Source organism: Alosa alosa, chromosome 7 (assembly GCF_017589495.1).
Source record: "Alosa alosa isolate M-15738 ecotype Scorff River chromosome 7, AALO_Geno_1.1, whole genome shotgun sequence".
Classification (NCBI taxonomy): Eukaryota; Metazoa; Chordata; class Actinopteri; order Clupeiformes; family Clupeidae; genus Alosa; species Alosa alosa.
This window is the reverse complement of record NC_063195.1, coordinates 8,157,003-8,169,076: the sequence shown is the minus strand read 5'-3', so window position 1 is coordinate 8,169,076 and position 12,074 is coordinate 8,157,003. Positions and strand designations below refer to the sequence as shown.

Genomic DNA, 12,074 nt, shown 5'->3' with positions numbered 1-12,074 from the left:
TGTCATTCATGTTTCCATATCCACGGCTTCCCAGGATGTCAGGCCATGTGCTGGAGTGAGCACCCACTTGGGCATTGAAGTCACCATCAGACGTTCAGCTGAGGGGGTCTTCTTAATAATGGAGCTCAGATGAGTGTAGAATGTTTCCTTTACATCCACATCAGAGGTCAGTGTAGGGGTGTAAACGGCTACGATTGTAACTGGGCCACAGTTTGTGTGCAGGCACAGTGAGGAGAGACGTGGAGAGATGGGCACTGTTTTTTCCACTGAGGACAACAGCTTGTTTTGGATTACGAATCCGACACCATGCATTGGTCTGTCACCGTCTGGATATCCGTTCCAGAATAAGGTGTAGTTTTTTTTCCAGACAGAGCCAACACCGGTCAGCCAGGTTTCATTCAGAGCAGTGATGGAGATATTGAGTCGGAGTAGTTCTGCATCGATCAGGGCTGATTTACGAGGTGAGATGCAGTCCATGTGAGAGCTAACACCAAGTGAGCGCACATTCCAGCAAGCGATGGAGGTATTTGCGACAGTTGCAGGAATGACGACCAGGTCGTGCCTGCCATACATGCGAGCCTTGCCGAGCAACGACAGCACTCTTAAGGATAGAGTGCTCCCGAGTTGCCAGTCGTGGAGTGTTAGACGTCATAATGGAAAGATGAGATGCTCATAATAGAAAGCGCCTGGGCAAAAAACTTAAGTGAAAGCATGCGTGCCCAGGTCAAACTTCCACCTCTGGACTCAATGCTACAGATTCCAACGGAACACAAGTATGTTATGGTTATGGTTATGGTTATGGATTTAGCAGACGCCTTTGTCCAAAGCGACACATAAATACAAAACAACATAATAATATTTAAAATTGAACAGGGAACAGATTAAAATGTAGGTCAAATATAGTAAGGAGAATAGTTGTAGTACACAATAATATCAATTCAAGCAATAGCCTAATAAAAAGCAATGTAAAAAAGGGGAAAGGCAATAATAAAACAATAATGTCAATTCAATCAATAATAAAAAAACAATGACATGCTAAGACTACATTAAGGAGAATATCAATAATAAACAATAATGTCAAATTAATTAACAGCCCAATTAAAATAAAACAACATTATATAAACCATAACACATAAGCGCTTAAACAACTAAGTATATGTTGAATAGGAATGTCTTTAGACCCCTCTTAAATGACCCAAAACTACCACAGGAACGGAGAGCACTGGGCAGTTCATTCCACCGACATGGAACCACTGAAGAAAAGAGTCTGGAATTAGACCCAGTTTTCATGACTGGTCGACACAACATACGCTCACCAGAAGACCGCAGTGGGCGGTTGGGGATGTAAGGCTTGATTATTGAATTAAAATAACTAGGAGCAGATCTAGTTAGTGTCCTATAGGCCAAAGTGAGAGATTTAAATTTAATTCTAGCTACTATAGGGAGCCAATGGAGAGTAACTAGGAGAGGAGTTACATGTGTCCTCTTTGGCTGATTGAAGACCAGGCGTGCTCCAGCATTTTGAATCAGCTGTAATGATCTTGTTACACAAGCGGGTAAACCAGCTAATAGTGAATTACAATAGTCCAGCTTAGAGATGACCATGGTCTGAACAAGAAGTTGTGTGGAATCTTGTGTCAGATAAGGTCTGATCTTCCTAATGTTGTAAAGCATAAACCGACATGATTTTGCAATAGAAGCTATATGCTCAGAGAAGTTAAGTCGGTCATCAATTACAACGCCCAAGTTTCGTGCCGATCTAGTTGGGGTCAGTGAAGTTGAGTCAAGCTGGATGTTAATCTGTTGGGGAATAGCTGTTTTAGCTGGAAACACCAAAAACTCTGTTTTTGAGAGATTAAGCTGAAGGTGCCGATCTTTCATCCAGGCTGAAATATCCTTAAGGCATGCAGAAATCCGGTGGGAAACACTAGAGTCATCAGGTGGGAAAGACAGGTAAAGTTGAGTGTCGTCTAATACTGATCCCTGAGGCACACCTGTGGTGAGGTCATGAGACTTAGATACCTGTCCCTGCCAAGACACGTTGAAAGAACGCCCTTTAAGGTAAGATTCAAACCAGTCAAGAGCTTTTCCAGAAATTCCCAGTTCAGATAGTATAGATAGGAGAATGTCATGGTTCACAGTATCAAAGGCTGCAGATAAATCTAGTAGAATTAATACTGATGACTGAGCAGAGGACTTAGCTACTCTCAATGCTTCAGTCACAGACAGAAGAGCAGTTTCAGTAGAATGACCACTCTTGAAACCAGACTGCATAGGGTCTAGTAGATTATTCTGATGAAGAAAGTCACAAACTTGCTTGAAGACCACTTTCTCCAAAACCTTTGACAAGAAAGGAAGAAGGGAGACAGGTCTGTAGTTCTTCACCTCAGTTGGATTAAGTGTACTTTTCTTTAGCAGAGGTGTAACCCTAGCCTGTTTAAAAGAATAAGGAACTATTCCAGAACTGAGTGAAGCATTAAATACATGTGTGACTGCTGGTAGAACAGCGGGTGAGATAGACTGTAGAAGAGTGGACGGGACAGGATCTAATGGGCATGTTGTTGGACGACATCGCTGAAGCAATTGAGAGACTGCTTCCTCATCAAGAGGAGAGAAAGAGTCAAATGATGCGGTCATACTAACACAAGGCAAAGCCCTCCTTATAGGAGCATCAAACTGAGCACTTATTTTAGCAACTTTTTCAGTGAAAAATGTTGCAAAGTCATTTGCTGACAGTGAAGTAGTTGATGGTGGTGGTAGAGGATTGAGAAGAGATTTGAAAGTAGAAAAAAGTTTTCTACTGTCAGTGGCGCCTCAATCTTGCTTTGATAGAATGCCTTTTTTTTGCAAGTGTAACAGTGGATGAAAAGGATGACAGCAAAGACTGGTAGTTACTAAGATCATTTCCATCTCTGGATTTACCATTTCCTCTCAGCAGCTCTAAGTTCCTTTCGCACTGAGACTATACTGTTCGGCCAGCCATGGATGGCGAGGTTTAGAAACGAGTAGGTCTTGAGGAAAGAGGACATGCTGCATTCAGACAAGATGCCAGTGTAGAGCAGAGAGTCTCTGTAGCGTCATTAACCTCAAGTGCCAAGAATGAGCTAGGAGTAGGTAAAGCAGATGTTACTAATGTTGCAAAATGGTCGCTTGAGAGGCTTCTGAGATTACGCGGGAACGAAATTATCGGAGGAGGAGCTGCTGGGTTATCCAGGAGACGCACAGAGAATCTGATAAAGTGATGATCCGATACATGTAATGGATTAACCAAAACGTTGTCTGTATTACAGTTACGTACCAGAATTAAATCAAGTATGTGACAGTGTAGTTATGAGTTGCCCCGCAGTGACCAGCTCACTAGGTCTATTGCCCCATGACCATTGGCGAAATGCTCTTCTGCTCACTGGGCAGCTGAGACAGACCCACTCAGGTGCTGTAGCAGCAAATGCGCTCTTTTATCATTCAAACATGCGACTTTTCATGAAAATTCTATAATCCAAGATGGCCGCCACCATATGACGTCATAATATGCAAATTAGATATAAACATTTCATCTCTGATGGATGATGATCCAAGATGGCGGCGCGTACACACGCAGCGACCTCTCTCTGTCCCAACCGTGCGGTGTTTTGTTACGTTTAAAAGTGTTTGTCCGAAAGTTTTACGTGTTCGCCTCGCCTTACTACGCCGCATTTACAAGTACAGCAGGCAGTTTTAATTGACATCTGCAAAAGCAAGTTTTGCAGCGTTCTGGACTTCGCAACAGAGACGCTTAAAGGAACTCGGACTACTCCGCCTGCAACAACACGGACTCGCCTGCTACTCCTCCCCCGAAAGAAAGCGCCGGAAGCGGTGTCGCGAGGAAGCAGAAGAGGGGCAAGCGCTGAGGCGTCCGGGCCAGGCTAGCGGCCAGCCCAACTTCCCAGCCATACCATCCATTCTCCTGGCAAATGTACGATCACTGGACAACAAAATGGATCACATACGACTGCTGAGATCAACGAACCGGACAGTAAGTAACTGCTGTGTGCTCGCGTCTTCACTGAGACTTGGTTAAATGACAACATTCCGGACTCTGCTATACAACTGGAGCAGCTAGCATGCTATCGAGCAGACAGGGCCATTGTAAAGGGAGGTAAATCACGAGGAGGAGGAATCTGTGTTTACATCCGTGGACGAATGGTGCGGGACACTGTAGTAGTATGCAAACACTGCTCACCACTGGCAGAGTTTATGATCATAAAGTGCCGTCCTTTTTTACCTGCCAAGGGAAATTACTCGCGATTCTGCTAGTCGCAGTATACATCCCGCCTACCAACAACAACAGCGATAAGAACGCTGCTCTTAGTGAACTGTACCAGGCTGTCAGTGAACAACAGACGGGCACACCCAGACGGTTTCACCATCTTCACTGGAGATTTTAACCATGCTGATCTCAAAACTGTACTTCCAAAGCTACACCAGCATGTTGATTTTCCAACAAGAGGAGATAACATCCTGGACCTGGTCTACACTACACACAAAGGAGCATACAAAGCCACCCCCCTCCCCCACATTGGACTTTCAGACCATATCACTGTTATGCTAATGCCCGCATACAGACAAAGGGTAAAGCGAACAAACCGTTAAATAAGCAGGTAAAGGTGTGGCCTGAGGGAGCCTCCGATGCTCTTCAAGACTGCTTTGACACAACAGACTGGGAAATGTTCAAGCAGGCAGCCACTTACAACAACCGGACAGACATAGAGGAGTATACAGACACTGTAACCTCTTACATCACCAAGTGCATCGATGATGTGACCCACACAAAAGACATCATTACTGGGCTAACTGGAAGCCATGGCTGACAGGGGATGTCCTCAGGCTGCTGAGGGCCAGAGACAAAGCCTACAGAGCTGGGGATGAAGCTGGCATGAAAACAGCGAGAGCCAACCTGTCCTCGTGGCATCAAGGAAGCAAAAAGGAATACACTCACAAGATAACCACCCACTTCAAAGACAGCAGGAACGCACAAAGCCTATGGCAGGGCATTCAGGCCCTCACGGACTACAAGCCCGCGCCACAGAGCTGTGAGAGCAACATCCCTCTGCTCAACAACCTGAACCGCTTCTTTGCTCGCGCTTTGAAGCACAAAACAGCACCTGCCCACAGAAGACCCATCCCCCTCTACATGAGCAGCCCCTGTGCCTCTCTGCCGACAGTGTGAAGAGGACACTTGCTGCTATCAACACCAGTGAAGGCAACAGGTCCAGACAACATCCCAGGTCGTCTGCTGAAGGACTGCACAGGGGGGCTTAAGGATGTCTTCACAGACATCTTTAACACTTCCCCTGAAGCAAGCCATCGTTCCATCATGTTTCAAAGCTGCCACCATCATACCTGTGCCAAGAAAACTGCTCCATCCTGCTTCAATGACTACCGCCCTGTGGCACTGACACCCATCATCATGAAGTACTTTGAGCGGCTTCTCATGTCACATATCAAAGCCATTCTCCCCCCCACCCTGGACCCCTTCCAGTTTGCATACCGAGCCAAGCGGTCTACAGAGGATGCAATCTGCTCTGCCCTCCACCCAGCCCTCACCCACCTGGAAAAAAGAGACTCATATGTGAAATTGCTGTTTATAGACTTCAGTTCTGCATTCAACACCATAATACCACAACAACTCATCTGCAAACTTGACAAACTGGGACTCAGTACCTACCTCTGCAACTGGCTACTGGACTTCCTCTGTCAGAGGCCCCAAGTAGTACGTGTTGGCAACAATACCTCAAGCAGCATCACACTGAGCACAGGGGCCCCCCAAGGCTGCGTGCTCAGTCCGCTGCTCTTCACCCTGCTGACGCATGACTGCACTGCAACCTACAGCAACAATCACATAGTGAAATTTGCTGACGACACAACTCTGGTGTCTGCACTGCACTGAATACAACAGGAAAGCCCTGCAGCGCATAGTGAACACAGCTGGAAGGATTATTGGTGCTTCACTCCCCTCCCTGAAGGACATTTACACCACCCACCTCACCCGCCGGCGACCAAAATTGTGAGTGATGCAAGTCACCCCCGCTCACAATCTGTTTGATCTACTGCCCTCTGGGAAGAGGTACAGAAGCCTGCGCTCCCACTACCAGACTCACCAACAGCTTCATACACCAAGCTGTGGGATGCTGAACTCTCTCCCTCCTCTCCCCCTCCACCCTCAGCTACATAACATCCTGGACATTGGACCCACAATGGCCGCCTGCACTACTCCACTTGCACACTTGCACACTTGTACACTTTACAACTTGGTGTTGTTGTCCTGAAAACACAACACTTCTGCTGCTCTTACATAACTTGCACCACTATGCCACTTTCTTTCTTACTTAGGTCAAACAGAACTACCCAAGCCTTTTATTGGCCTGACTTTGCACTAGTATTTTATTGACTGTCTATGCACAATTTCAACCAAATTTTGCTGCTCTTATTTTTTTTCATTATTATATGTGCCCTCTTATTTACTTACTTTTTTGTTTACTTGAATGTTATGTTTGTCTGTGGACTTAAATTGGTAAAATATGTCTTGTCTTCACTGTGGGATAGTGAGAAACGTAATTTTGATCTCTTTGTATGTCTGGAACATGTGAAGAAATTGACAATAAAGCTGACTTTGACTTTGACTTTGACTTTGACTTTGATCTTTACATAAACTTTGGGTCATCCTTAATATTTCTCTAATTTACAGAAAGTCTGTATCTCTTATATCACTTTTAAGATATAGCCTTTTGAAATGAAGATGTCAAAATTGATCGTTTTGAAAAAAAAAAAAAAACCTCTGGCTCCCTAAGGGGTTAAGTAGCCTACAGGTACTATTTTGTTAACCTCATCATATTGTAACCACATCACTCACCTTAGTGTTTCCAGCCTGCAGTTAGTATGCTCCAGCCCAACAGACAGCAACCTCACTCCAGAATCCCTCAGAGGATTAGAACTCAGGTCCAGCTCTTTCAACAGGGAGTTTTCTGACTGAAGAGCAGATGTTAGGACCTCACAGGAATCTTCTTCAAGATGACAATTAACCAATCTGCAGTAACATAACCAGGGATTAAAGTGAAAAAAAATCGTTTGACTGAACTTTTTTCAGGCCATAAGTCATACGTTGTTCATATCTACCTATAGAGATAGCACCCCTTTTGGATTAGCGACCTATTGGTTTTAATGTACAAAAAAAGATGCAAACAGCAAAGTAAAGGGAGTATTAAGCCTTATTCACACGGGCGGCCATTGTTTAAACCAAAACGAGGCTACAGGGTACACTTACTATATAATTAATGCCACCTACAGGTGAATGCATAGAACATAAAAAAATCCTATGGTTTGTGTACCCTGTAGCCTCGTTTTAGCCTCTCGTGAATGTGAATAAGGCTAATTGAGAGTGTTCTTGATTGAGATTGAGTTTTCCTGATGAACAAAAATATATTTTAGTACCATCCCTGACCATTGCTGATTAGCCATTGCTGTTCTTTTCTACTGCAGCAATATTGTAGAAAGGCTTTAACACACTCTTATTTAATTACTTCAGGCCAAAAGTGTTTAAAGGGGAGATTTTTTTCTTGTTAATATGCAATTCAACACCAAGTAAAATCTATAAAATCAAGTTTGCAAGACTTCCCATTTCCTCATCAGAGTAACAAATCAGAACATTCTAGATATTGTTCATATTTCCATTTGTTGCCTCATCCGCATTTAATGAAAACATGGTAATTTTGAGTTTTACAGACAACTCAGTTTTCCAATGAGCAGCAATTTGCTGACGACACAACTCTGGTGGGTCTCATCACAGTGTTTCCCCTACAGTGTATTTAACAGCGGCGCAGCGCCGCCGCTGGATTTTCAGCGCCGCTGCAACATAATATCACGAGATTCACTTAACACACTGTAAAAGCACAACGGCCAACGTCATCTCGAAATTGTTTTCTGAAAGTCTTGAGTAAGTTAAGTGCATCAAATCCGCACTCAGCCTCTCATTATTCAGGACATATATGCGGCATGATGTGTCAGGTGATTACAAGCCCAAAGACAAGTCTGCAGCCCATATGGCTAGCCTACGTTCTGAACACGGTTACATTGTTTAGCTATCCGACTGATGGGGTCTTGCTCCGCCACAGTGTAGCCTATGGTGTCATCGTTCACTTGTAGGTTACACAATGAATAGCCTACTTATAGGCCTGGTGACAATAAAAAATGATATTAGTTATATTTCATCACAAAGCTGTTTGTATGCCGTGAATTAAACTTGTAGCCTATGCCATATGTTAAGCTTGAGCAATTCCTCTGATCCAAAGCCTGCTTTGACACATTGACACTAATGTGAAACATGCATCCTCCTCTCCTAGCCTACATCAAATAAAAGAAACCAATTCATGATTACCAAATGAATTTAACATGGGGAAAAAAGTTTGTTGCGATTTAGCCTACTGTTGTGATGTGGTTCTTTCTGCTGGTTGGATTTACCCCCGTGTCGTCAACTCTGAGAACTCTTGCTCCGGCTGACAATTTTATCCAGAGAGCTGATTTCCCAAAGATGAGCCTCCATCAACATTCAACGACAAATTATTAAAACGTAAGTAATGCAATAGAGTAAACCAATGTGCTACAAGGTGTATGGTCTTAACGTTAATTGTAGCCTAGACTTGTAACGTTAAGCGTGGGGCTATATGTAATGTTTGCATGGGAAAGCTAGGCGAACACAGTCTAGGCCTGTTTAAACTGTCTGATAGTTAAAGGAAATATGAGCATATGTTGGCATATACGTATAGCCTAAATTCTGTCCACTTAGCTATAATAGGCTATCACAAACAGACCTTTTCTACGTTTACGGCATTAGACATATAGGAGCCTACATTCTCTTATCAGAAAGACGTGTTCTCATAACTTCAGCGTTCTCTTGACGGTGAGACGAACGGTCGCACTTCAATCAAGTAGCCTAGGTCTTTTTCGAGTTAATTGTGAGTGAGTTGTATGGTAACTGTGGGAGTGATGTAGAAGAAAAGTGAGTATTTACTTTTTTATACGTGGGTTTGTTGTTTTGGGACTGAGAAATAGACTACAAGGAGAGCATCTGGCTACGTGCATGCGTGTCAGCATTAATGGCCCCCCCACAATTCAATTCAATTACCAAAGAGCCTTAGAGATGTTCTTTGAAAAGCCCAGAACAATTAAGTGCTCGCAGATTGGGTGTGGTCTTTGCCATTAAGACAAATTTAAATAAATTGTAAATAATCTTTTTCTGGGTTGTGCCATTTCATTTTTCTTCTATCATTTTTAACCAATAATGTAAAAGAAAGCTGAAAATGCCCCCCCCCAAGTAATAGCACCGCTGCTGGACAAATTTCTAGGGGAAACACTGCATCACCAAGGGCGACGAGACTCAATACAGGTTGGAGGTCAACCATCTGACCACGTGGTGCAGGGACAACAACCTCCTGCTGAACGTCAGCAAGACCAAAGAGATTGTTGTTGACTTCCGGAGAGGTCACACCCAACACCTGCCACTGACCATCGACGGTGCTGTGGTGGAGAGAGCGAGCAGCACCAAATTCCTGGGGGTGCACATCAGTGAAGACCTCTCCTGGACCACCAACACTGCATAACTGGCGAAGAGAGCTCAGCGCCGCCTGTACTTCCTGCGGAAACATAGGCGAGCAAGTGCTCCACCAGCCATCATGACCACATTCTACCGAGGCACCATTGAGAGCATCCTCTCCAGCTGTATCGCTGTGTGGGGCGGAAGCTGCACTGAATACAACAGGAAAGCCCTGCAGCGCATAGTGAACACAGCTGGAAGGATTATTGGTGCTTCACTCCCCTCCCTGAAGGACATTTACACCACCCACCTCACCCCCCAAAGGCGACCAAAATTGTGAGTGATGCAAGTCACCCCGCTCACAATCTGTTTGATCTACTGCCCTCTGGGAAGAGGTACAGAAGCCTGCGCCTCCCCACTACCAGACTCACCAACAGCTTCATACACCAAGCTGTAAGGATGCTGAACTCTCTCCCTCCTCTCCCCCTCCACCCTCAGCTACATAACATCCTGGACATTGGACCCACAATGGCCGCCTGCACTACTCCACTTGCACACTTGCACACTTGTACACTTTACAACTTGGTGTTGTTGTCCTGAAAACACAACACTTCTGCTGCTCTTACATAACTTGCACCACTATGCCACTTTCTTTCTTACTTAGGTCAAACAGAACTACCCAAGCCTTTTATTGGCCTGACTTTGCACTAGTATTTTATTGACTGTCTATGCACAATTTCAACCAAATTTTGCTGCTCTTATTTTTTTTTCATTATTATATGTGCCCTCTTATTTACTTATTTACTTACTTTTTTGTTTACTTGAATGTTATGTTTGTCTGTGGACTTAAATTGGTAAAATATGTCTTGTCTTCACCGTGGGATAGTGAGAAACGTAATTTTGATCTCTTTGTATGTCTGGAACATGTGAAGAAATTGACAATAAAGCTGACTTTGACTTTGACTTTGACTTTGATCTTTACATAAACTTTGGGTCATCCTTAATATTTCTCTAATTTACAGAAAGTCTGTATCTCTTATATCACTTTTAAGATATAGCCTTTTGAAATGAAGATGTCAAAATTGATCGTTTGAAAAAAAAAAACCTCTGGCGCCTAAGGGGTTAAGTAGCCTACAGGTACTATTTTGTTAACCTCATCATATTGTAACCACATCACTCACCTTAGTGTTTCCAGCCTGCAGTTAGTATGCTCCAGCCCAACAGACAGCAACCTCACTCCAGAATCCCTCAGAGGATTAGAACTCAGGTCCAGCTCTTTCAACAGGGAGTTTTCTGACTGAAGAGCAGATGTTAGGACCTCACAGGAATCTTCTTCAAGATGACAATTAACCAATCTGCAGTAACATAACCAGGGATTAAAGTGAAAAAAAAATCGTTTGACTGAACTTTTTTCAGGCCATAAGTCATACGTTGTTCATATCTACCTATAGAGATAGCACCCCTTTTGCGGTCGCGACCTATTGGTTTTTAATGTACAAAAAGATGCAAACAGCAAAGTAAAGGGAGTATTCGCCTTATTCACACGGCGGCCATTGTTTAAACCAAAACGAGGCTACAGGGTACACTTACTATATAATTAATGCCACCTACAGGTGAATGCATAGAACATAAAAATCCTATGGTTTGTGTACCCTGTAGCCTCGTTTTAGCAGCGTGAATGTGAATAAGGCGAATTGAGAGTGTTCTTGATTGAGATTGAGTTTTCCTGATGAACAAAAATATATTTTAGTACCATCCCTGACCATTGCTGATTAGCCATTGCTGTTCTTTTCTACTGCAGCAATATTGTAGAAAGGCTTTAACACACTCTTATTTAATTACTTCAGGCCAAAAGTGTTTAAAGGGGAGATTTGTTTCTTGTTAATATGCAATTCAACACCAAGTAAAATCTATAAAATCAAGTTTGCAAGACTTCCCATTTCCTCATCAGAGTAACGAATCAGAACATTCTAGATATTGTTCATATTTCCATTTGTTGCCTCATCCGCATTTAATGAAAACATGGTAATTTTGAGTTTTACAGACAACTCAGTTTTCCAATGAGCAGCAATTTGCTGACGACACAACTCTGGTGGGTCTCATCACAGTGTTTCCCCTACAATGTATTTAACAGCGGCGCAGCGCCGCTGCAACATAATATCACGAGATTCACTTAACACACTGTAAAAGCACAACGGCCAACGTCATCTCGAAATTGTTTTCTGAAAGTCTTGAGTAAGATAAGTGCATCAAATCCGCACTCAGCCTCTCATTATTCAGGACATATATGCGGCATGATGTGTCAGGTGATTACAAGCCCAAAGACAAGTCTGCAGCCCATATGGCTAGCCTACATTCTGAACACGGTTACATTGTTTAGCTATCCGACTGATGGGGTCTTGCTCCGCCACAGTGTAGCCTATGGTGTCATCGTTCACTTGTAGGTTACACAATGAATAGCCTACTTATAGGCCTGGTGACAATAAAAATGATATTAGTTATATTTCAT

The 12,074-nt window shown here is 43.5% G+C and overlaps 1 protein-coding gene across 2 annotated transcripts in view; it reads right to left on the bottom strand.

Annotated features, from left to right (window-relative positions):
* Positions 1-12,074, bottom strand: part of LOC125297810 (NACHT, LRR and PYD domains-containing protein 12-like) — a 50,449-nt gene that overhangs the window by 28,193 nt on the left and 10,182 nt on the right. For both annotated transcript variants that reach the window (XM_048248306.1, XM_048248307.1), the window contains 2 exons: positions 10,747-10,920; positions 6,890-7,063 (listed from right to left, as the gene is read on the bottom strand). In XM_048248306.1, coding sequence (XP_048104263.1) covers positions 6,890-7,063; positions 10,747-10,920 — 348 coding nt within the window. The remainder of the gene's footprint in view (positions 1-6,889; positions 7,064-10,746; positions 10,921-12,074) is intronic.